Source organism: Notamacropus eugenii, chromosome 4 (assembly GCF_028372415.1).
Source record: "Notamacropus eugenii isolate mMacEug1 chromosome 4, mMacEug1.pri_v2, whole genome shotgun sequence".
Taxonomy (NCBI): Eukaryota; Metazoa; Chordata; class Mammalia; order Diprotodontia; family Macropodidae; genus Notamacropus; species Notamacropus eugenii.
In genome coordinates this window covers 84217795-84245077 of record NC_092875.1, presented here as the reverse complement: position 1 = coordinate 84245077, position 27283 = coordinate 84217795, and the positions used below count along the sequence as shown (strand labels likewise).

General features: G+C 40.4%; 1 protein-coding gene across 1 annotated transcript; it reads right to left on the bottom strand.

Moving 5' to 3' along the window:
- Positions 1–1142: 1142 nt before the first annotated feature.
- LOC140502270 (Ig heavy chain Mem5-like) lies at positions 1143–27283 on the bottom strand. Its single transcript, XM_072606547.1, has 7 exons — positions 27236–27283; positions 6233–6302; positions 5305–5658; positions 4453–4716; positions 3960–4028; positions 1898–2011; positions 1143–1380 (listed from the first exon to the last, which is right to left on the bottom strand). The coding sequence occupies exons 1-6, from the start codon at positions 27281–27283 to the stop codon at positions 1899–1901; spliced, it is 918 nt and encodes a 305-aa protein (XP_072462648.1). The 3' UTR covers positions 1143–1380; position 1898.

The window sequence follows — 27283 nt, the reverse complement described above, 5'->3', positions numbered from 1 at the left end:
GTGTGTGTGTGTGTGTATCCATGTTTACTTGGGTTGTTGTAGTTCTGCACCTTTCTGCCTAAGTCATACGAGGTCTACAGCTGGTTTGGGGGTGAAGGTCATCAGTTTAGGCTTGTACTCATTTTCTTTGAAATGTTATGATGACATCCGGCTAGAAACATTCAAAGGGCAATAAGCAATGGGTGTCAGCAGCCCAGGAGAGAGATCAGGCCCTGACATCATTCCCATTTCTGCAGCAGGTTAGAATTTGCAAAGCACCTTCTTAATAGCCACTCAGTGAATCAGGAAGTTTAGGTACAGTTGATGTTCAGTTATTTTATGCCAAATGGAAATATGACGTTACACAGAAGGGAAAAAAAATTCCTAACATTTAGGACTTTGCAAACCCAGAATTGGATGACCAGTTAATAAGATGTGTCTCAGTGGAGGTCCTTAAGCAGAGACTGGATGACCAGCTACTGGGTGGATTATAGAGGGGATTCTTTTTCAGGCACAGGTTCAACTGAATAACCTCTCAGCTATGACCACTTTTTAACTCTGAAAGTGATTCTGTGAGGAAACACACTAACAGGGAAAAAGTGAGTTGGACAGAGGAAGATGTTGAAGCACACTTTCTACTAGCAGACCCCTACCCCAAGCAGCTTACAGAAACAGCTACCTGACCCAGTAGTGAACCTAGAATCAGGAAGACCTGAGTTCAAATCTGAACTCAGACAATTACTAGCTATGTGAGCCAGGACTAGTTTCTTGGAATTAGTTTCAAAATATGGAGATAATAGTTGCACCTATCTCTCAGGACTGTTGTGAGGGAAAAAAAAAAGATATTTGTAAAACACTTTGCAAAACTTGGGGCTGTATAAATTCTAGCTATTGTTATTGTTATCATTACCATCATCATTATCATCCACCCATTGGCTCCCAAGGCATTACTCCTGGACCCTGTTGGCACCCATGGTCAGGTTCCCATTGGCATGAATTCATCCCCTTATCAGCCTCAAACACAGCCTCCAATGCAAAGAAGGCAGTGGGGGGGTGTAGAAAGGGAGAGTGCGGTATCACAGTAGGCTAATCTGTCAGATCCAAATATACTTGACCTTTGAATACCCCACCCCATCATGATACAAAGAAGTCTGGAGCAGGGCAAGGCTTTTTTGTCTTTATTGTTGGATTAAGGAGATGAGGAAAGCTGTATCATGGGGAATATGGACCCAGAAATGAAGAGTCTGTAGTTTAAAGGGGAATAAGCATAAACTGGGATAATTATGGGTCCTTGGGTTCATTTTGGAGTTATGTCAAGTTTATCCAGAGGTCATTCTGGGGTCCCCAGAAAGATCCAGAATCCAAATGATAATTTCTCAGATATTCTTCCTCAAGTTCTTCCTAGAGAAACAGAAATGAGAAATAAAAAATCAGGGAGTCAGATGCCAGTCCTGTTGCTCTGGCCCTTAGCTTTTCCCTCAAGGTCAAGTCTCATAAAAAAGGAGAGGCAAGGAGATAGAGGGGATACTGAAGGGCAGAGATGAGACCAGGGTGAAGCAGAGCCTGAGTGAAGCTGAAAGAGGGTGAAAGGGTATCTGAGATGAAAGAGAATAGACCAGAGCAGAGAGCAGCTGAAAGACAAATGGGGCACAGTGAGTGAGGAGGAAATCATGGGGAAATTCTGAAAGATCACAGAGGATTCTGTGAGAAATGAACAAGATGTATCGGAAGGAGACTAAGGAGGGGTCTGAGGGACAGAGAAGAATCTGAGGGGACAGAATGGAGACTGAGGAAAAGAGTGAGACTGAACTGTGGCTGGGAGTACAGAGGAGAATCTGAGTAGACAGGAAGGAGACCAGGATTAATGATCTGAGAGAATCTGGAAGGGATGGAAGATAGGCCAAAGGTAGACATTTACCTCAGAAGATAAAGGCAATGGTGGTAAAGATGACATTGATGGCCACAGTCTTCATGAATAGCAACCTCAGACCCATAACACTGAGGAGTAGTTTGTTCCCCTGCTCAGGTCCTTCTGCCGGGGGGACATAGTCACAGTCAAAGTCAAGGAGAAGAAGGCTGGATTCTAAGGGCCCACTCTGAGCAGTGGAAATATTAATCCTGGCTAATATTTATGTAGTGCTTATAAGATCTGCAAAACAATCTAAACAAAATCTCATGAGATTTTCACCAAAACACCATGAGGTAGGTACAACAGTTATTACGGTCATTTTATCAATGAGAAAACAGTCTCAGAGAGTTTGAGTGATGTTTCCATGGTAACTTAGCTAATGGATATCATAGATGAGATTCAAACTTAGATCTTCTGACTCCAACTAAGTATATCCTAGGTATTCCGAACTGAGTATGATCAAAATGAAACTGATCAACTCTCCCCCTAAGCTTACCTTTCTTCTAAACTTCTCTATTTTAAGGAACCACCATCATTCTAGTCAGCCAGATTTACAATTTTGGCAGCATCCTCATTTTTTCCCCTCCCTTACCCCATGAATCCACTTTATTATCAGGTCTTTTCAATTCTGTATTTCTTGTCCATTTGTATAGTCACCACTGTGGTACAGGGTTCCATCATTTCTTACCTAAACTATGGCAACAGTCTTCTAATTGATCTTCCTGCTTCCAGTCTCTCCCCTGTGCCAATTTACCCTCTATACAGTTGCCAAAACTATCTTCCTAAAACACAAGTCTGATCATGTCATTTCCCCAGCTCAATAATCTTCAGTAATCCCTATTGACTCCAGGATGAACCACACTCCTTCACAATTTGGTTATAATTGACTTTTCCATGTTTAATGCATGTTATTTCCCCTTCACACATTCCATGTTCCAAACCATCTTGCCTATTTGCTGCTGCTCAAACTTGAATTCTCTCTCTCATCTCCCCTCATCCCACCCGTAATTTGGAGTACATTCCCTCCTCACCTACATACTTAGAATTCCTAATGTCCTTCAAGACTCAGATCTTGCATCAATTCCAGAAGGAAGCCTTGTCTCATCCTCTCGTTTACTGGTGCTCTTTTCCTCCTCGTATAATCATGTATATACTGATCTGTTTGTAGGTGGTATCTCCCCTCCAGTAGAATGCAAGCTCCTGGAGGGTGAGGAATGCCTCATTCTTTCCCCTGAATCCCTCAAAAAGTCAGTCCTCATTAATATTTGTTAGGTTGTACTGGATTTGATATGAAATTTGAAAGAGGTGGAAGGATTAAAAATAACTTGAATAATTCAAGCATGGACTGAATGCAACAGTGACAGAAATAATGATGCAGCAACAGAAGGAACAAGTTTAAAGGAAATGATAACAAGCTCTGTTTGAAGTAGGATGTCTGCTGCAACTGTGGAAGATGAAGGTATGGAGAGGAGAGAAAGGATACTTAGAGCAATCGCTGGAATAACTTTTGGGAGAGTAAGCTATGGAGCAGCAGGCGGGGATCAGCTGAGTTTATGGAGTATTGCATTTCCTGAGCCTTGGGTAACATTATATACTTTGAATCCTGAATTATGACACACCCAAACTGTGGAACATCACACACTCCATACCTAGGCTGATTGTTGCTTTTAACCAACCCTGAGCTATCCCATTATCAAAATAGGATATGTGGAGACCAACAGGGTCATAGACTCAGGGAACTTCACTTAGAAAGGACTCAAGCAGCTAACTGCTCCAATCTGTGCCTGAAAGGAATTCCCTCTACAACATACCTCTAAGTGGTCTCATCCAGACTTTGTTGAAAGTGCTTCAGTGAGGTGGTCCCATGGCCTCCTCAAATAGCACATTCCACTTTCAACAGTCCTAATATTCACAAATTTGTTCTTTACATGATCAAAGCTAAATTAGCCTCTTAGTAACTTCCAAGCTTTGTCCGTTTTCCCTTCTTTTTGCTGTTGCATTTTTCTTTCCTATGAGACTCTCAGTTTCAACCTCATCAGCTCTACATTTTCACCATGAGTCTTTAACTCACCTACAAGATCCTGCTCAGGACAAGACTGATTCTTCTCAGAAGCAATCCCAGGGTCTGGTCCAGTATGATCTGAAACCAGAAACACGTCCTCAGACACAGCTCTGATCTTCAGTGAGCCCAGGACTGGCCTCACCAGTATATACCACCCCCCACCTCGATTTCAGAAACTATCTTCCCAGACTAGGATCATGTCCTGATCCTAGCTGCTCCCCTTCACTCCAAGACCTAGTCCTCAGACAAGGATTCCTATTCGCAGCATTATTAACTCTTTTCCTAAGATACTCTTTGGTATTCTAGGGCTCACATTCCAATACCAAGACCCTTTTACCTAGCTGAAAATTTTACTTAGCACTCTGTAATACACTTCTCCAGATGCAGCCTATATCCCTGTCCCTGTCCTTCAGTGAATCCACAATGCCCCTTCTTAAGTTGAAGCATCCCTCTTCTCTACCTGCTTCCCCTCCAACTTTTGCCAGCCAGGGGCTTATCATACCTGGGTGATAGGATACATGTATCTCTTTTCCAAGGTGTTTCACTGAGCAGGTTACTGTATCATTCTCACCAACCCTACCAATCTGGACAGCACTGTAGATGCCATTAGCCATGGGAACCAGAATGAGAGTCTGGGCTGTGATCAAAGCCATAGGGGAGGCCAGGGATATATTGAGTTCCTTGGGGTAGAAGTTCTTGATCAGGCAGGCTACAGCATCATGATCCCTCATCAAGAACACACTAGGTGACAGGAGAGCTCGAGGTCCTGCAATCAAATGATGGTTTCCTTTCCCCTATCTGGATCTAACTCCAGATGTAGGAAAAGCACTCATCTGACCAACATATTAACTGTGAAAAACAAATTTTACCTCCAAATTTCCTGTCCCCCTCTTAGCCTCAGTCTGGTTCTATAGGTAAGGAGCAAATACACATGTAACTGTAAAAAACAAACCTCAGCCTCATTTCCTGCCCCAAGGCCCAGCCACATCCTGGTCCCCATGTTTCCAACTGACATGTCTGTTCTGCTCACCAGACCACATCTCCTTCTTTACCAAATCCTCCAACAACTGGTTGTCACTGGTATTAACAAGCCTCAGGATTCCATTGGTCAGTGTTCCAAGTCCATAGGTCTTCTTATGATGTGACCCCAAAGAACTTAATTGATCTACTGAAATCCATTCCCAGGGATTTCAACTCAGAATAGGAATGTTTGTTGTACATGGTCACAGAGTACACTGTGGTGGAGAAAGGGGACTGGGAGATAGGGAGCTGTGTTTCTAGTCTAGTCATGACACTGACTATGTGACCTGAACCCTTGTGATTTTCTTAAGACTGGGATAGTAGAAGCACTCACCAGGCTCCACAGTCACTTCTGTACCACGACCAAAGACCAACTTGTCTCTGTCATCTCCATTGCCCACCCTCCTTGCACAGTGGTATTGTCCAGAATCTCTGAGCCCCAGGGCTTTAATCTGTAGGAAAATCTGGCTGCCAGTGTTGTTCCTGGAGGTGGTAATACGGTCTTCAGTGGCATCTGTCGAACTACTATCGAAACTGGTCAAACACAGTGGAGTATGGCCAGGGATCCAAAGGTACCAGCCAAGTTTGCTTGTCTTGAACTGGAAACCAGAGGTTTGGCATTTAAGATTCAGGGTCCTTCCAGCTTGGTGGGGGCCTCCCCCTGACTCTGTCAGCACTGTCTTTTCCACTGAATGAAGCAGAGATGGGGTAGAGTAAATAGGGGCAGTCCATCTATTCCTGCTCCTAGGAAACAGAGCTTTGATTCCCCTAAACTCCCTCACATTCCAACCTTAACCTTTCTCCCTACCTCCACCCCAGACTGAGAGAGGATGGAATGTGGGGGATGAAGAACCCAGGGCAGCAGGAAAGGCCAAGGTTGTTGGTCGGGATCCAGGGAATCACAGGGGCCAAGGTTAGTCCTGGGATCATAGGAGTTTTCCCTAGGTCCAGAGGCTTCCCAAATTATCAGAGGTTTTGAGTGTCAGAAGATTCCCAAGGCTAGGGAAGATAGGAGTTCAGAGGTATGGGGAGATCAACAGAATTGGTGGTCCTGGAATGGGCAAGAGAGAGTGTCTATCTGAAAGTACTGTTAGTTGCAGAAACTCATTGCCACTACTCAGGACATAGGTTCACTGGAACCATCAACCCAACCCAAAGTTCCCCTCATATCCTATAGTTCTCTAGGGATTCAGTAGAGTGAGATTCCCCCTGTCAAGCTTTCCCCACCCATGTACACAATCCCTGAAAACATGGAAACTTACACGTCAACACAGTCACTTCTGTTCCAGGGCCAAAATTTCCCCACTCACTCACTGTGAAACAGGAAGGAACCTAAACCCTTGTCTCCAGATAGTGGTCCTTAAGAAGGGTTGAGGAACATGAGGGTAACAGGAAGTGAGGTGAGAGAGGCCCTGGAGTTAAGACCATGAGAACTCATCAAGGTCATGAAGTCCCAGGACAGGTCTTCAGATAAGTGCAAGGGACTTCAAGTTATACATCCTGGATCAACTTCACAGCAAGGATCCAGGCAGGCTAGACATTTGAGAAGGGCTTCAATTTTGCAAAGCCTGAGATCAGTCCCCCACTTGACTTCTGGGGTGGCTGCATTACCCTTGTTACCTTGTTACCCTTGGTCCTTACCAATTTCATTGTGTGAGATTGATTGATCTATCCCTGGGCTAAGCCAGGTAATACAGGTAAAGTCTCGAAAGAGAAAGCATCCTGGAATCCATTAGAGGATCTAGTCATAGCCTGAACGATAATCAGGAAAGAGTGGAGAACCCCAGGAACCAACTATGATTGCCCAGAGATGGCTAAGCTACACATCTCCTCCAGATCTTGTCTTGGTGGGCACGTGTCCAAATTAAGGCTGACCAATATCTCAGGAGGAGGGGTTTGTTGAATATTTGCATTGATGTATCTCCCTGGGAAGTTGGGAAGATATATGCCAACTAATTCTCCCAAGATGTTTGGAAATATTTTGAGGAACTACTGACAGGACCCTGATTTTCCTGTAAAGACTCTGCAGATGCTCATGGGGCATTTAGGAAGGGTTTTCCAACTCCAGTTTGATGAATTCCTGATCATCAGGAGTTCACATGTGAGATAATTCTCATCCAGGACTTATGTTTTCTTCTCAATAAAACTTCTTGATACCTTTTTTTGTGGTTCATTCATTTTATTTTTTAACATTCTTTTTTTCAGATCTTGAATTCCAATTTTTTTTCTCTCTCTCCTATCTATTCTCCTCACATTAAGAAGATAAGTATCATGATGAAAATTGTAGTTGTGAAATCACACAAAACATATTTATGTATTAGCCATATTAAAAAAAAGAAAAAAGAGAAAGTTTAAGAAGTATGCTTTGATTTGCAGAATTCAACAGGTCTCTCTTTGCAGGTGAATAACATTTTTCATTATGGGTCCTTTGGAACTATCTTGCATCACTATATTGATCAAAGCAGCTAAGTATTTCACAGCTGATCATAATTACAATATTGTTGTTACTGTGTACAAAGTTATCCTGAATCTGCTAACTTCACTTTGCATCAGTCCATGTAATTATTTCTCGGTTTTTCCAAATTAGTCCTGCCAGTCATTTCTTATAGCATTCAGTAGTATTCTGTCACAATCATATACCAAAATTTCTTCACCCATTCCCCAACTGATGGACATCCCCTCAATTTTCAATTCTTTGCCACCACAAAAAGAACTGCTAAAATTATCTTTGTACAGATGGATTTTTTTCATTTTTCTTTGGCTTCTTTGGGACACAGATCTAATAGTCATATAGTTGGGTCAAAGGATACACATGGTTTTGGACATAGTTCCAAATTATCCTCTACAATTGTTAGACTAGTTCACAACTCTACAAATAGTTTGTTGGTGTCCCTATTTATCCTCATCCCCTCCAGCATTTGTCATCTTCCTTTTCTGTCATATTAGCCAATCTGATAGGTATGAAGTGTTACCTCAGAGATGTTTTAATGTACATTTCTCTAATGGATTGTGATTTGGAGCATTTTTTCATATGATAATATATGTTTTGATTTTTTCTTCTAAAAGCTACGCATTCATATCCTTTAACTATTTATCAATTGAGGAATGGTTTGTATTTTTTAAAAATTTAACTCAATTCCCTATGTAGTCAAGAAATGATGTCTTTAACAGAGAAAATCACAGTAATTTTTATATTATTTCATTGTCTCTGGTCCCTTTCAGAAAAATGCAGTTTCTCATATTCCCTTTTTTAATAAGACCAAGTTTTGCTTTTGCTTTGTCTGAGAACATCATTGCTACTCTTACCATTTTTTACCTCATATGAAAAACAATTCTGTTCTAGGCTCTTTTTTTTGTACTCCATGTGCGTCTCTCTGTTTCAAGTACGTTTCTTGTAAAGAACATGCTGAATTCTGGTTTCTAATCCATTCTTCTATCCACTCCCATTTTATGGGTGAGTTCATCCCCCTCATATTGTTATGATTCCCAACTGTGTGTGTTTCTCCGTCCTATTTTCTTCTATTTATCCTTCTCTTTTTCTATCCTGTCCATCCTCAAAAGTCCATTTTGCTTCTGACTATGGCCTGCCTTAATGTATCCTCTCTTTTATCACCACTCCTTTCTCTTATGCCCTTCCCCTCATACTTCCTTGTTGAATCAGATAGATTTCTATACTCAGCTAAGTTTGCATACATATTCTTCCCAACTTGAACCAATTTCAATAAATTGAGATTCGTGTTGCCCACACTTCCCCTCATTTTCCCCTCCACTGTAAAAACTCTTCTTTGCATGTCTCTTATGTGACACAATTTTCCCATTATTCCTCTTTTGGGTTGTAAGCTCAGTTTTCACGTGAACAGTCTCAGGTCAGATAAAGGTGAGGGCTTCTAAACCGCAGAGCTCTCACGAGGCCCCCCAGGGAACAGCTGGGAATTGAGGAGTGAAACACGAGCTATCTTGTTTTTCCCACCTCTTCTCAGTGGAAACTTGCTGGGGAGAGCATCCCACCCTTGAGATTGGTCCGTGGTCTGAGCACACTTGTGGTTAATTGGCTAGGGGCTGAGAGCATGCACGGTGTCCATGAGCGAACTAAGCAGCTGGGAGAGCTTAAATGGGGACAGGAAGGCCTGAGGGTTGGGTTCCTCTCTCCTCCAGAAGGAGAAGGGGGCTCCATGGGGAGAACTCGTCCTGCATGCTGACATGTAGCTGATATCCAGAATAAAGCCTACACTTCTGTTTGACTTTGGAGGTCTCTTCTCTCGTTTGTTTATCCAGTTGGCCACCAAAGACCTGAGTTAGGTAAGAAGGACCTGGCAGCCCACGGCAGTTAGGCTGCACATTCCTCTCCTTTTCCTCTTCTTCCATTGCATCTTTCATCTTTTCACTTTTTTTACATCATCCCAACATAATCAACTCACTTCTATCCCCTTTGTATGTATAGAATGCCCTAATAATGATAAAGTTCTTAAGATTTACATGTAAAATCTTCCCACAGAGGAATATAAACCATTTAAACTTATTATATCTTTGTTATTTCTGTTTTCATATTTCCCTTTTTATGCTTTTCTTGAGTCATGTGTTTGAATGTCAGATTTTCTATTCAGTTCTGGTGTTTTCATCAGGAATGGTTGAAACCACTCTATTTCATGAAATATCTATCTTTTCTCTTAAAGGATTATATTCAATTTTCTTGGGCAGGTTATTCTTGATTGTAACCCTAGTTCCTTTGTCTTCAGAAGTTCCATATTCAATCTCTACACTCCTTTAACAAGGAAACTGCTGAAACTTGTGTAATCTTGACTTTGGTTCCATGATATTTGAATGGTTTCTTTCTGACTGCAATATTGTCTCCTTGACCTGGGAACACTAAAATTTGACTATAATATTCCTGGGAGTTTTCATTTTGGGACTCCTTTCAGGAGGTGGATTTTTTCAATTTCTATTTTACCATCTGAATCTAAAATATTAGGGCAGCTTTCCTTTATAATTTCTTCAGAAATTATGTCTAGGATGTCTCTTTGATCATGCCTTACAGGTAGTCCAATAATTCTTAAATTGTCTCTCCTAAATCTGATTTCCAGGATAGTTTTTTTTTTCAATGAGATACTTCAAATTTTCTTCCATTTTGTTTCATTCGTTTTTACTTTGTTTTAATTGTTCTTGATGTCTCATGGAGACATTAGTATCGGAGGCAGAGCCAAGATGGAGGAGTAGTAGGATGGACCTGCTGTAGCTCTCCCACCATAGTCCATAAAACACCTCTAAAAGTGACTATAAGCAAATTCTAGAGCAGCAGAAGCCACAAAATGAAGGAGTGAGACAGATTTCCAGCCCAAGGCAGACTGGAAAGCTGACAGGAAAGGTCTATTGCAACAGGCTCAGAGTGGAGTACAGTCAAGCCTTGGTTGCACTGGCATGGACAGGAATGGAGCATACTTCAAGGTGCAGAATCATGGGTAGCAACTGTAGTTCCCAGATTTCTCAACCCACAAATGCCAAAGACAGCTTCAAAGGTCAATGAAAAAGCTCTTTCACCTGGTGAGAAAGGAACAGGGTCCAGCCACAGCCCCAGCACCATGGCAGGAAGTCATTCCTGAAGCAGCATCCATTTCTGGAGCCCTTGGCCTAAAGACCTTGGGGGAATTGAGTGACTGATCTGGCTGTCAGCCCTGAGTGGCAGTCCTGGAGTGAGGAAGAGCACTGGTGTGGTGAAGTTGGTGGAGGCTCTGGAGAGGGAGTTCTACTCAGATCCTGGGCAGAAAAGCTTGCAGTTGCTTCCAGACCTGAGTGCAGGCCAGGACTGGAGTAAATTCCTCTCCCTTGATTGTGCCACTTTGGAGGAAATGAGAACTTAAAGGTCCTTAAAGTATACTTTCCACCTGACAAAGTCAAATAACAGGTTAGGAAAATGCCCCCAAAAGGAAAGCATAATAATGCTATATAAGGTAACTTTCTTGATGAACAGGTATATTCTTCCATCCTTTCAGATGAGGAAGAACAAGACACAACATCAGAGGAAGACATAAAAGTCAAGGCTTCTGCATCCAAACCCTCCAAAAATATACAATGGTCTCAGATCATGAAAGAGTTCAAAAAGGATTTTGAAAATCAAGTAAGAGAGGTGGAAGAAAAATTGGGAAGAGAAATGGGAGCAATGCAAGACTTTAGTGTCCACTTGCCCATTTCTATTATTTTTAACAATTATTTTCTTCAGTGAGATTTTATACCTCTTTTCAATTTGGCTAATTCTGCTTTTAAGAAGTTCTTTTCTTCAGTGAATTTTTATGCCTCTTCTATCATTTGGCCAATTCTATTATTTGAGATATTATTTTCTGCAGTATTTTTGGTGTCTCTTTTATCAAGCTAACAGTTCTCTTTTCATAATTTTCTTGCATCACTCTCATTTCTTTTCCCAGTTTTTCTTTTCCCTCTCTTATCTCTTTATTTAGTTCTTCATGGGATTCTTGTGGAGCTTTTGTCTTATTTGCATTTTTCTTTGAGGCTTTTCTTAGAGTTGATTTCACTTGTTGTGTTCTACATTTGTGTCTTTATTTCCTCTGCCACCATAGCAGTTTTTTATGGTCAAGTTCCTTGGTTGTTTGCTCATTTTTTTTTTTTTTTTGGCTATTATTTGACTTTGGACTTTATGCTATTAACTGTGAGCTCTGTTCCTTTTGGGGTGGAGAGGCACTATTCAAAACTTCAGTTTTTTTCTGTGCTGCTGTTTTCAGAGCTGGTTCTGGAGGGCTGGAGGTTTTTGATACTTCCAAAGTGGTGTTAATCTGGGAGGAGGTTGTCATAGTCCTCCTGATCTGTGGTCTGATCTTTTCTCAGACAAGGTTCCTCCTCCTCTGTAGCCACAAACACTATATTCCACTCTTACCTGGAACTGTGCCCAAGGCTTCTACTCCCTTGTGACTGGCAGCAACAGCTCTTCTCTACCTTAGAACTGCAACACAGATATGCATGCAGACAATATTGAACCTAATCCTATACCCAATGTCATCTTAGTGTCCTCTGTAATCTCTTTCTGACCAGTTATTCAATACTCTTATCATCTCTGGACTGAGATTTCCTAAGTTTCTGTTGACACAGTCACAATTACCTCTAAGGCCCACCACTGATGTTGTTACATATGTACTCCAGTACCACTCAAATATTCAATGACACACGTCATTTGAAGATTATTTGGAGGGGAATACGGAAGAGTTAGCTGGGTTGTTGCTTCTACTCTGGTATGTTGGATCATTTCCTGCACTATATTTTAAAATGTAAAAGTAATTTTTAAATCTTTTCTTTTTAGAAATTAACTAATTTTTAGTTTTCAACATTCACTTCCAGGAGATTTTGAGTTATAAATTTTCTCCCCATCTCTCCCCTCCTCCCATACTGACACTATGCATTCCCATTACCACTTGACACAATCTGCCCTTCCTTCTATCACACTCTTCTGTTCTTTAATCCCTTTCCCCTCTATTTTCTATTAGGGCAAGATAGATTTCTATACCTAATTGCAGGTATATCTTAATTACCAGTTTGATGTAAAATTTTTTTTAATATTTGTTTTTAAAACTTTGAGTTTCTGGGGCGGAGCCAAGATGGCGAAGTAGAAAGACGCACATACACATAGCTCCGAACCCACAAACCACAGAATGGCTAGAGGGGACCAAGCCAGGGCGAATTCTACACCCAGAGACCGCGGAATATTGGAGCGAGGGAGATTTCTGCTCCAGAGAGACCTGCAAACCTCTCGCAGGGGGTCCTTCGCGCCATGGACTGGGCGCTGGGATGGGGAGCAGAGTGCAGCCCTGCCGCAGCACAGAGTGCAGCCCTGCCGCGGCCACGACACCATGAGGAAAAGATCCGAGAGGGCTACTGGGCCGGGATCTCCAACGGCTATGCTGGTCCCCCCACCCACAGAGGGACCTGCAAACCTCTCGCAAAAGGTCCGTCGCGCTGCAGATGCGGAGCCCAGCCCGGACATGCGGCGGCGGTGGCGGCCGCGGCTCCGAGAGGCACAGATCTGAGAAGGCTCCAGAGACGGAATCTCAAGTGGCGGCACTAGCCCCCCCACCAACAGGTGACTGAGGGGGGTAGGTGAGAGAGTCTCTTTGGAGGGTTGAGAGGGGAGTGGGGTGCCCCCATGGCTCGGGCCCCCCCAGGAGATAGAAGCTGAGAGGCGGCTGCAGACAGGGGCTCCCCAAATGGGCGGGAGCCTGGATCCATTGTGGAAGGTCTGTGCATAAACCCCCTGAGAGAACCAAGCCAGAGAGGCAGCCCTGCCCCTGACCTCAGCACATGAACTTAATTTAACACTGAATAGCAGCCCTGCCCCCGCCAAAAACCCTAAGGCGGGAAGCAGCATTTGAATCTCAGTCCCCAAACGCTGGCTGGGAGGACCAGGAGGCGAGGTGGGTGTGAGGAGAACATTCAGAGGTCAGGCCACTGGTTGGAGAAAATGCCAAGAAAAGGGAAAAGAAATAAAACTATTGAAGGGTACTTTATCGGAGAAAAGTCACTTCCTCCCATCCTTTCTGATGGGGAGGAACAATGCTTGCCATCAGGCAAAGACACAGAAATCGAGGATTCTGTGTCCCAGCCCACCCAATGGGCTCGGGCCATGGAAGAGCTCAAGAGGAATTTTGAAAATCAAGTTAGAGAGGTGGAGGAAAGACTGGGAAGGGAAATGAGAGGAATGAGGGAGAAGCATGAAAAGCAGATCAGCTCCCTGCTAAAGGAGAACCAAAAAAATCTTGAAGAAATTGGCACCTGGAGAACTAGCCTAACTCAGCTGGCAAGGGAGGTGCAAGGGGCCAATGAGGAGAAGAATGCTTTCAAAAGCAGAATTAACCAAATGGAAAAGGAGATTCAAAAGCTCACTGAAGAAAATAGATCTTTCAAATCTGGAATGGTACAGATGGACGCTAAGGACTTTATGAGAAAGACAGATATCTCAGAACATACCGCGCAGATTCGAAAAATGGAAGATAATGTGAAATATCTTATTGGAAAAACAACTGACCTGGAAAATAGAATCAGGAGAGACAATGTAAAAATTCTGGGACTACCTGAAAACCATGATCAAAAGAAGAGCCTAGACATCATCTTCCATGAAATTATCAAGGAAAACTGCCCTGAGATTCTAGAACCAGCAGGCAAAATAAATATTCAAGCAATCCACAGAACACTGCATGAAAGAGATCCAAAAAGAGAAACTCCTAGGAGCATTGTGGCCAAATTCCAGAATTCCCAGGTGAAAGAGAAAATATTGCAAGCAGCTAGAAAGAAACAATTCAAGTATTGTGGAAATACAATCAGGATAATACAAGATCTGGCACCCTCCACATTGAGGGATAGAAGGGAATGGAATAGGATATTCCAGAAGTCAAAGGAACTAGGACTGAAGCCAAGAATCACCTACCCAGCAAAACTGAGTATAATACTTCAGGAGAAAAAATGGTCTTTCAATGAAATAGAGGACTTTCAAATTTTTCTGATGAAAAGACCAGAGCTGGAAAGAAAATTTGACTTTCTAACACAAGAATGAAGAGAACCATGCAAAGGTGAACAGCAAAGAGAAGTCATAAGGGACTTACTAAAGTTGAACTGTTTACATTCCTACATGGGAAGACAATATTTGTAACTCTTGAAACATTTCAGTATCTGGGTACTGGGTGGGAGTACACACACACACACACATGCACACACGCACACATACATAGAGACAGAGTGCACAGAGTGAATTGAAGAGGATGGGATCATACCTTAAAAAAAAAAAAATGAAATCAAGCAGTGAGAGAGAAATATTGGGAGGAGAAAGGGAGAAGTTATATGGGGCAAATTATCTCTCATAAAAGAGGCAAGCAAAAGACTTATTAGTGGTGGGATAAAGAGGGGAGGCAAGAGAAAAACATGAGGTCTACTCTCATCACATTCCACTAAAGGAAAGAATATAATGCACACTCATTTTGATAGGAAAACCTATCTCATAATACAGGAGAGTGGGGGACAGGGGCACAAGCAGGGTGGGGGGGAGGATGGAGGGGAGGGCATGGGGAGGAGAATGCAATATGAGGTCGACACTCATGGGGAGGGAAAGGACCATAAGAAAATAGAAGTAAAGGGGGACAGGATAGGATGGAGGGAAATATAGTTAGTCCTATACAACACAACTAGTATGGAAATCATTTGCAAAACTAAACAGATAAGACCTATATTGAATTGCCTGTCTTCCAAGGGGAAGAGGTGGAGAGGGAGGGAGCTAAAGAAGTTGGAACTCAAAGTGTTAGGACCAAATGTAATGTTCTTACCACTGGGTAACAAGAAATACAGGTTAAGGGGTCAAGAAAGCTATCTGGCCCTACAGGACAAAAGAGAAGACGAAGACAAGGGCAGGGAGGGAGGATAGAGGAGAGAGCAGATAGGTCACAGGGGCAATTAGAAAGCTCGGGTTTGGGGGGGGAGGGGAGAAAAGGGGAGAAAATTTGTAACCCAAAATTGTGTGAAAATAAATGTTAAAAGTTAAATTAAAAAAAAAAAACTTTGAGTTTCTTATATTACCTGAGACACAATATATTCTACTGCAATGGGGGGATACACACAGGGTAAAGGTTAAAAGTTGGAGCAGAATATATAGTGCCTCAGCGGATGTATGAAAAGCAGGGGTAGCAATCCTAATCTCAGACAAAGCAAAAAGCAGAAATAGATCTAATGAAAAGGACAAGGAAGGAAAATATATCCTGCTAAAAGACACCATAGACAATGAAGAGATAGCATTACTAAACATGTTTGCTCCAAGTGGTGTAGCATAAAAATTCTCAGAGGAGAGGTTAAGTGAATTACAGGAAGAAACAGATGGCAAAAATATACTAGTGGGGGACCTCAACCTCCCCCTCTCTGAACTTCACAAATCTAACCTTAAAATAAACAAGAAAAAAGTTAAGGAGGTAAATAAAACTCTGGATAAGGTAGATAACATAGACCTCTGGAAAAAAAGTTAATGGGGATGGAAAGGAATATACCTTTTTCTCAGCAGTACATGGCACATATACTAAAACTGACCATGTACTATGGCACAAAAGCCTCACAGTCCAGTGCAGAAAGGCAGAGATAGTCAATGCATCCTTCTCAGATCATAATGCAATAAAATTTATATGTAATAAAAGGTCATGGAAAGATAAACCAAAAACGAATTGGAAACTAAATAATCTAATTCTAAAGAAGGAGTCAGTTAAACAACAAATCATAGAAACAATCAACATCGTTCAAGAGAATGACAATAATGATACAACCTACCAAATCTTATGGGCTACTGCAAAAGTAGTTCTTAGGGGAAGCTTTATATCTTTGAATGACTACATGAATAAAATATAAAAAGAGGATATCAATAAAGTGGGCATGCAGCTGAAAAATCTTGATAAAGAATAAATTGAAAGTCCCCATGCAAATACCAAATTAAAAATACTGAAAACCGGAGGAGACACTAATAAAATTGAAATTAAGAAAACTATTGAACTAATAAATAAAACTCATAGTTGCTTTTATGAAAAAACTAATAAAATTGATAAACCTTTGGTCAATTTGATTAAAAAAAAAGAAAGAAAACTAAATTACCAATATCAAAAAATGAAAAGCGTGAACTCACCTCCAATGAGGAGGAAATTAAAACCATAATTAGAAATTACTTTGCACAACTTTATGCCCATAAATTTGACAATCTAAATGAGATGGATGAGTATTTGAAAAGATATAAATTGCCCAGATTAACAGAAGAGGAAGTTGAATACTTAAACAGCCTCATCTCAGAAAAAGAAATTGAACAAGCCATCAATGGACTCCCTAGGAAAAATCTCCAGGGCTGGATGGATTTACAAGTGAATTCTATGAAATATTTAAGGAATAGTTAATTCCAATACTGTATCGATGATTTGGGAAAATTGGGGAAGGAGTCCTCCCAAATTATTTTTATGATGCAAATATTGTTTTAATACCTAAACCAGGCAGAGCCAAAACAGAGAAAGAAAATTATAGACCAATTTCTCTAACGAATATAGATGCAAAAATTTTAAATAAGATTTAAGCAAAAAGAATACAGCAACTTATTATGAGAATAGTATATTATGATCAAGCTGGATTTATACCAGGAATGCAAGACTCATTCAATATTAGGAAAACCATTAGCATTATTGATCATATCAACAACAAAACTAACAGAAACCACATGATTATCTTAATTGGTGCAGAAAATGCTTTGGACAAAATACAACACCCATTCCTATTAAAAAAAACAGGAGAACATAGGAATAAAGGGAATTTTCCATAAAATAATAAGCAGTATCTACCTAACACCTTCAGCAAGCATTATATGCAATGGAGATAAGCTAGATGCATTTCTAATAAGATTGGGGTGAAACAATGATATCCATTATCACCACTATTATTCAATATGGTACTAGAAATGTTAGCTGTAGCAATTAGACAAGATAAAGAAATTGAAGGAATTAGAATAGGCAAAGAGGAAACTAAGTTAATACTCTTTGCTGATGATATGATGATATACTTAGAGAATCCCACAGATTCAAGTAAAAAACTACTTGAAATAATAAACAACTTTGGCAAAGCTGCAGGTTACAAAATAAACTAGCACAAATCTCCTGCATTTCTATATATTAGTAAGAAAGCCCAAGAGAAAGAGATAGAAAGAGATATCCCATTTAAAGCTGGGATAGACACTATAAAATATTTGAGAGCCTACCTGCCAAAACAAATCCAGGGACTATATGAACACAATTACAAGACACTTTTGGCACATATAAAGTCAGATCTAAGAAAGAGGAACATTGCTCATAGGTAGGCTGAGTCAATATAATAAAAATGACAATTCTACCTAAATTAATTAATTTATTTAGTGCCATACCAATCAGACTATCAGATAATTATTTTCTAGAGCTGGAAAAAATAATACAAAAATTCATCTGGAAGAACAAAAGGTCCAGAGTATCAAAGGAACTAATGAAAAGAAATGCTAGGGAAGGTGGCCTAGCTCTACCAGATCTCAAATTGTATTATGAAGCAGCAATTATCAAAACCACTTAGTACTGGCTAAGGAACAGAAGGATAGACAAGTGGAATATGCTAGTTACTCAAGACACAGTAGGCAATGAATATAGCAATCTAAGATTTGATTAACTCAAGGACACCAACTTCTGGGATAACAATTTACTGTTTGACAAAAATTGCTGGGAATACTGGATAACAGTATAGTGGAAACTAGGCATAGACCAATGACTGACACCATACACAAGAATAAAGTCCAAATGTGTACACGATCGAGGTATAAAGATTGATACTATGGACAAATTGGTGGAGCAAAGAATAGTGTATTTATCAAATTTATGGAGAAGGAAAGAATTTTTGACTAAAGAAGAGATAGAAAGCATTATGAAGTGCAAGATGGATAATTTTAATTACTTTAAACTGAAAAGTTTTTGCACTACCAAACCCAATACAACCAAGTTTAGGAGGGAAGCAGAAAACTGGGAAAGAATTTTTGCAGCTAGTGTCTGTGATAAAGGCCTCATTTCTAAAATATATAGAGAACTGATTCAAATGTACAAGAATACAAGACATTCCCTAATTGATAAATGGTCAAATTATATGAACAGGCAGTTTTCAGAGGAAGAAATTAAAGGTGTCTATGTCATATGAAAAAATGCTCTAAATCACTATTGATTAGAGAGATGCAAATCAAAATAACTCTGAGATACCATGTCACACCTATCAGATTGACTAATATGACAGAGCAGGAAGACAATGAATGTTGGAGAGAATGTGGAAGAGTTGGAACACTAATTTATAGTTGGTGGAGCTGTGAGCTGATCCAATGAATCTGGAAAGCAATCTGGAACTATGTCCAAAGGGCTACAAAAAAATGCATGCCCTTTGATCCAGCAATACTGCTTCTAGGACTGTATCCCCAAGAGATCATAAAAATGGGAGGAGGTCCCACATGTACAAAAACATTTATAGCAGTACTCTTTGTGGTGGCCAAAAACTGGAAATCAAGGGAATGCCCATCAATTGGGGAATGACTGAATAAATTATGGTATATGAATGTAATGGATTACTATTTTGCTATAAGAAATGATGAACAGGAAGACTTCAGAGAAGCCTGGAAAGATTTATATGATCTGATACTGAGTGAAAGGAGTATATCCAAGAGAACTTTGTGCACAGCAACAACCACAGTGTGCAAGAGTTTTTTCTGGTAGACTTGGAACTTCGTTACAATGCAAGGAGTTAAAAAAAAATCTCCAATGGTCTTTTGAGGCAAAATGGCTTGTACATTCAGAGAGAAACTATGGAATTCAATCACAGAATGTGACAGATCATTTTCTTTTGTATTATGTTTTGGTTTATTGTATGATTTCTCCCATTCATTTTTGTTCTTCTACACAACATGACCATGGTGAAGGTGTATCCGATGGGAATGTATGTATAGAGCCTATACGGAATTGCTTGCCCTCTCAGGGATGGAAGGTGAAGGGAGGGGAAAAAGAAATCTGGGTAATATGGTGTTGATTGTAGAACACTAAAAATAAATAATATTAATAAAATTAAAAAAAGAAAAATTTTAATTACAGGCCCTGAAGATCAGCCTTGTACAAAGAATCTCATTACCTACTGTAGACTGACTGCTTAGTGATCTTTGTCTAGAAACTCATTAAATAAAAAAGAAAAATTCAAAATGGCCCTTGGTCCTATTTAGCTCTCTTCCACTTCTGCAAGGAAAGTGAGAGAGAATTCCAAGAATCACAGCTTTTGGATCTTCTATACATCTTAATTTCACTGTTGGTACTACAATTGTGAGACATCTGTGTAGGAACCAATAAATAAACATATTATGAAAAAGAAAAGCTTCTAATTTCAAGTTTCCCCCCTTCCTCCCCCTCTCCCCCCTGAGAAGACAAGTAATTCGATATAGTTAATATTTGTGTAGTCTTGCAAAATATTTCCATAACAGTGCTGTTGTGAAAGACTATATGTCTCTCCATCCTATACTGCACCCCATTTATTCTATTCTCTTTTGACTCTCTCCGTCCTCAAAAGTATTTACTTCTAATTATCCTCTCCTCCCATTTGCCCTCCCTTCTATTCTCTCCCCATCCTCTGCTTATCCTCTTCCCCTCTACTTTCCTGTAGGGTAAGATGGATTTTCATACCAAATTGAGAGTGCATGTCATTCCCTCCTTAAGCCAAATGTGATGACAGTAAGGGTCACTCTTTTCCTCTCACCTCCCCTCTCTTCTTCTCCATTGAAAAAAGGTTTTCTTGTCTCTTTCATGAAAGATAATTCACCCCATTCTGTTTCTCCCTTTCTCCTCCTCCCAACATATTTGTCTCTCACCCCTTAATTACATTTTTTAGATATCACTCCTTCATGTTTAACTGACCCTGTTCCTTTTGTGTATATGTATATAATCCCTCCAAGTACTCTAATACTGGGAAAAATTTCAAGAGTAACAGATATTATCTTTCCATGTGGGAATGTAAAGAATTCAACTTTAGTAAGTCCCTTATGATTTCTCTTTCCTGTTTACCTTTTCATACTTCTCTTGACTCTTGTGTTTGAAAGTCAAAATTTCTGTTCAGCTCTGGTCTTTTCATCGAGAATGTTTGAGATTCCTCTATTTCATTGAATGATGATGTTTTTTCCTCTAAAGTATTATACTCAGTTTTACTGGGAGATTTTTGGTTTTAGTTCTAGCTCCTTTGCCCTTGAGAATATCATATTCCAATCCCTGTGGTCCATTAATGTAGAAGCTGCTAGAACTTGTGTTATCCTGATTACGTTTCCACAATAGTCCAATTGCTTCTTTCTGGCTGTTTGCAATATTTTCTCCTTGACCTTGGAGCTCTGGAATTTGTCTACAATATCCCTAGGAGTTTTCCTTTTGGGATCTCTTTCAGGAGGTGATCGTGGATTCTTTCCATTTCTATTTTGCCCTCTAGTTATAGAATATCAGGACAGTTTTCCTTGATAATTTTTTGAAAGATGTCTAGATTCTTTTGGTTGTGGCTTTCAGGTACTCCCATAATTTTTAAATTGTCTCTCCTGAATCTATTTTCCAGGTCAGTTGTTCTTCCAATAAGATATTTCACATTGTCTGCTATTTTTTCATTCTTTTGTTTTTGTTTTGTAATTTCTTGATTTTTCATAATGTCATTAACTTCTATTTGATCCATTCTAATCTTTAAGAAATTATTTTCTTCAGTGAGTTTTTGGACATCCCTTTCTATCTGACCAATTCTAGTTTTTGTGGCATTCTTCTGCTCATTGGCTTTTTGGATCTCTTTTGCCATTTGGTTTAAACTATTTTTTAAAGTGCTACATTCTTCAGAATTTTTTTTGTGTTCCCTTTAGCAGGCAGTTGACTAATTTTTCAGGATTTTCTAGCATCACTCTCATTTTTCTTCCTAATTTTTGGTCTACTTCGTTTATTTGGTTTTCAAAATCCTTTGTGAGCTCTTCTATGGCCTGAGACCAACTCATATTTTTCTTGGAGGCTTTGGATGTAAGATCTTTGATTTTGTTGTCTTCTTCTGTTTGTATATTTTGATCTTCCTTGTCATCAAAGTAAGATTCTATAGTATGATTCTTTTTATGGTTTTTTCTCATTTCCCCATCCATTTACCTGACTCTTGAACTCTTTATCGAGTTAGTTCTTCCAGTGGGGGTGAGGGATGTACTGTCAGCTGTTGGATATGCCCACAATCTGTGAGCCTCTAGAAACAGCTGGTAAAGCTGCCCCTGTTTCTGCTTTGGCTTCTGTGGACTCCTCTACTGCCTCTGTATCCCTGGGTCTGGGGCCAGACCACTCTGCTCTGTCACACAAGTCTGGAAGATTTTTTCCCCACTGACTTTCCAATTTGTCCTCAGTGTTTTGGAGTTGTAAAGTCTGGAAACTGGCACAGGTGCCAGAAATTCAGTTTTCTTGAGGCCTGCTCGGGTCCCATCTGTGCTGGCATGGCCCATGTTGGACTATACTCTGCTCCCAGTATGCCATGATAGATGCTTCATATTGACCTTCCAGGCTGTCTTGAGCTGGAGATTTGCTACACACTGTCATTCTGTACATTCTGATGCTTCAGAATTTGTTTAGAGTCATTTTTACAGGTATTTGGCTGAGTTTGGGGGAAGAGCTCTAAGTAGTGTCTCCTTCTACTCTGTGTCTTGGCTCTGCTCCCTTTCCTCCTCTCCCCCTGTAAAAGTCATTCTTAGCTCAAAAAAATCTGTTTGTTGTGTCCTGGTGTGCTCTCAAAGCCCTCCAATGACCTACCATGAACTGTCTCTTTGTATTGTGACCACAAATGGCTATGATAAGGTCAGAGAACCATATGATGAGATCAGGGGATCATAATATTGAGGGTTGATTGCTCAGGGCCCCAAAATATGGATATGCTGAGTCCTGCTGAATGATTTTGACTCAATCCTTCTTTCAGCCAAAGTAAAACAAAGTTTTTAAAATATTTATCAACTGGGTTGACTTTTAAGAAACCTAACCGTCTGTGATGTTTATGGTTGTTGTCCTTTTTTTGAAGAGGACCAAAATGACATCACCATGATCAAGTGAAGCTTCAGTGCATCCGACTGTGGCTGATCAGATCAATATGAGTTCAGAATGTTCTACCATAGGTTGGGCAAAGAGAGTCCACATGAATTTTTGGGATGGCTACTTCAAATTTGCTCACCCTGTTTACTTTGTGCTGTCTCAATTCTGCTTTGCTCACAGAGAACGTCATCCTTTCTAATGTGAGCGCACCATGCTGAGTGGTCCTGTGCTAGTGTCTCGCAATAGAGAGGAGGGGACAGTTGTGAGTAATGTGTTAGAGATGGAGTTAATGTACTTGTAACTAAGCAAGAATCTTCTTTATAACCTCACCAATGACTGGCCCTCTAGCTTTCACTTGAAGTCCACTGGGGACAAAAATGTCACTATCCCACAGGGTAATCTATTCAATTTCAGTCATTTTTGATGGTTTAGGCATTTTACTTTACATAAGTCAAAATCTGCACTTTTGATCCTTCTAACCACTTCTGCCTTCTAGAACCAAGAGAACCAAATCTAATTCCTTTTACCTATGATAAAATTTCAACTACTTAAAGGGTTTTTATCTCAAGTAACTGGAACTGGAAGTAGCTTGTCCAAAAGGACTTTGGGAGAGGGAAAGAGCTGGGAAGCATCCAATGAATTGGTCAGTGTAAAGTCTGATATTGGTCTCCTCAGCTTTGCAAGGACTCTGCCTTACTGGGGGCCTTCCTCAAGGCCCCCATTTCTCATCTGCAACACTGTTCCCTCTATTCTAACTTAGCTGCTCTAGGCTCAGAGAGACTGAGTCCAAGCTGAACAAGGTTTCAGGGATATTGTGACATCAAGGTATATCTGCATGATTATAAGTCCCATGGGTCCCCACCACAGTCCCCATCCCCTCCAACTGTTGGCATGTTTTTGTTCCAGGTGTCTCTGAGGTCATATCATTGTGCTCCCTTTCCAAGTCACACACTGACACATCGCCTATCCTAAACTCTGAGAATAATAAGGTCCTGGCAAGTCTACAGAGGTTCTTAGGGAGGATTCACAGACCTCAGCAAAGTGTGTAAAAGCATTTAAACATGTGCAGATTCTTACAGTGACTACACAAGCCAAGTAGAGAAGTTGTGGATCTACAAAGAGAATGCACAGCTCCTGACCAAGGACACACAGAAGTGCACAGAGGATGTACAATTTCTGCACAGAATGCTTCTTAAGAGTGAGGTAGAGCCCTGGTGAGTCATAGTATCTTTACAATGTATGTAGTGGTCCTTAAAGAGGATGTACAGAGAATAGGGAGACTCTGCAAAATATTCTCAGGCCCTGGATGGAAAATATTGAGGACCCTTAAAGAGAGTGCACATACTTTGCTGAGAATGTGCTTGTACTTTCAGCAAATGCATATCTCTCTCTAAAGAATGCACAGGCTCTGCAGAAGAGGCAAAGGAAACAAAGCACTTACACAGGTTGCACAGATTCATGAAGGATGTCCAGATTATTGCAGAGAATGCACAGGTCTTGTAAAAGATGCTCAGGCCCTTGATGGAGAATATTGAGGACTCTTAAACAGGGTACACAGGCTTTGCTGAGAATGTACTCATACTTTTTAATGTTTTTTTTATTTTAGTTTCAACATTCATTTCCACAAAATTTTGAGTTCCAGATTTTCTCCCTGTCTCTTCCCTATCCCATCCCATAATTCCTTGCATTCTGATTATCTCTTCCCTCTATATGCCCTCTGTTCTATCACACCCTTCCCTTCTCTTATCCCTTTCTTCTCTCTTTTCTTGAAGAGCAAGATAGATTTCTATACCCCATTACCTGTATTTCTTATTTCCCAGTTGTATGCAAAAACAGTTCTCAAGATTCATTCTTAATACTCTGAATTCCAACTTCTCTCCCTTCCTCCCTCCCCATCCATCCCTACCGAGAAGGTAAGCAATTCAATAAAGCATGTTATATGTGTAGTTTTGTAAAAGACTTCCATAATAGTCATGTTGTGAAGACTAGCTATATTTCCCTCTATCCTATCCTACCTTCCATTTATTCCATTCTCCCTTTTTACCTTGTCCCTCCCCAAGAATGCTTACTTCTGATTACTCCCTTTTCCCATTTGCCCTCCTTTCTATCATCACCCTCACCCCACTTGTCCCCTTCTTCCCTACCCTTCTGTACTGCAAGATATACTTTCATACCAAACTGAGTGAACATGTCATTCCCTCAAGCCAAATGTGAAGAGACTAAGCTTCCCTTTTTCCCTCTCACATTCTCCCTTTTGTCTTCCACTGAAGAAGCTTTTTCTTGCCTCCGTGATGAGTGATAATTTACCCCATTCTATTTCTCCCTTTTTCCACCTTATTTATTCCTCTCTCATCCCTCAATTTTATTTTATTTTTTAAGGTATCATCCCTTCTTATTCACCCTGTGTTCTCTGTTTATATATGTGTGTGCGTGTGTGTGTATGTGTGTGTATAATCCCTCCAACTACTCAAATACTGAGATGAATTTCAAGAGTTACAAATATTATCTTTCCATGCATGAATGTAAACAATTCACCTTTAGAAAGGCCTTTACGTTTTCTCTTTGCTGTATACCTTTTCATGCTTGTCTTGATTCTTGTGTTTGAACGTCAAATTTTCTATTGCATTGAATGATCATTTTTTTTCTCTGAAGTATAATATTCAGTTTTACTGTGTAGGTGACTCTTGGTTTTAATCACAGTTTTTTTTTTTTTGACTTCTGCAATATCGTGTTACAAGCCCCTAGATCCCTTAATGTAGAAATTGCCAGATGCTGTGTTATCCTGATTATATTTCCACAATACTCAATCTTCTCTTTCTGGCTGCTTACAATATTTTCTCCTTGACATGAGAACTCTGGAATTTGGCTACAATATTTCTAGGAGTTCCTCTTTCCGAATCTCTTTCAGTAGATCATCTGTGGATTCTTTCAGTATTTATTTTGCCCTCTGGTTCTAGAATATCAGGGAAGTTTTAATTGATAATTTCATGAAAGATGATGTCTAAGCTCTTTTCTTGGTCACGGTTTTCATGTAGTCCTATAATTTTTAGATTTTGTCTCCTGGATTTACTTTCCAGGTCAGATGTTTGTCCAATGAGATATTTTACATTATCTTCCATTTTTTCATTCTTTTGGTTTTGTTTTGTAATTTCTTGATTTCTCATAGAGTCATTAGCTTCCATCTATTTCATTCTAATTTTTAAAGAACTATTTTCTTCAGTGAGCTTTTGAACGTCCTTTTTCCATTTAGCTAATTCTGATTTTTAAAGCATTCTCCTACTCATTGGCTTTTTGGACCTTTTTTGCCAATTGAGTTAGCCTATTTTTAAAGGTGTTATTTTCTTCAGCATTTTTTGGGTCTCCTTTATCAAGCTCTTGACTCACTTTTCATGATTTTCTTGTATCTCTCCCGTTTCTCTTCCCAATTTTTCCTCCACCTCTCTTACTTGATTTTCAAAATCCTTTTTGATCTCTTCCATGCCCTAAGACTATTGCACATTTATTTTGGAGGTTTTGGATGCAGAAACCTTGACTTTCTCTCATGTTATGCTTTGTTCTTCTTCATATTGAAAGGATGGAAGAAAACACATCTTCACCCAGAAAGTAACCTTCTATAGTCTTATTTTTTATCCATTTTTTGAGCATTTTCCCAGCCACTTACTTGACTTTTGAGACCTTTGTCGAGAGAAGAGTATATTCTGGGGATCAGTAAGTTCTCAGTTCCTCCAAGGTGGCACAATTAAGGGAGAGGTGTTTACTCCTCTCCTCACCTGCAAAGTGATCTGGGAGCAACCCAAAACTTTTCTTCCCAGAATCTGCAGCTGAATTCCCTCACTACAACTGCCTCCAGCTCCACCACTAGTGCTCCTCCTCACACCTGAGTGGAGCTCAGGGCTCAGAATCAGATCAGTGGCTCAATTCTCCCAGGAGCTTTAGACAGAGGTCTCCTAGGGTTGCCACTCGGGATTGAGATTCCATGAACCCTTCAATTCTCCCCAGAGCTCTAGGTGGAGGGCTCCTAAAATGGCAGCTGCCACTGCAGTTCTGGCTGCCCAAGGTCCAGAATAAGTTCCTTTCTCCTGGGTGAAGGAGCCTTCCCACTGACCTTTGAAACTGTCTGTGGTATTTGTGGGTTGAGGAATCTGGGAACTGCTGCCAATGGCGCCCTGAATCCTGTTCTGGGTCCTGTCCTTGCTACTCCACACTGGTCTGCACTCCACGTACTGGGCTGTGCTCCACTCTGTGCTTGTACTGAATCCATATCTCTCTCTAAAGAATGCACAGGTTATGTAGAAGAGGAAAAGGAGACAAAGCACTTACAGAGTTTGCACAGGTTCATTAAGGATGTCCAGGTTATTGCAGAGAATGCACAGGTCCAGCAAAAGATGAACAGGCAGGGGTAGTTAGGTGGTGCAGTGAATAGAGCATTGGCCCTTGAGTCAGGAGTGCCTTGGTTCAAATCTGGCCTCAGACATTTGAAACTTAATATCTGAGTGACTCTGGGCAAGTCACTTAATTCCAACTGCCTTGCCAAAGAAAAAAATGAAAAGCTGTAATACAGAAGATATGCAACAGACACCCAGGTTCTTTTAGGAGATGAATGAGTCTCTCACAAAAGTTGCAGAGGATATGCAAACTCAACAGAAGACTCACCTGAATTTTCGGTGAGTACACGTTACAGCTCCCCAAATTCCTTGTCAT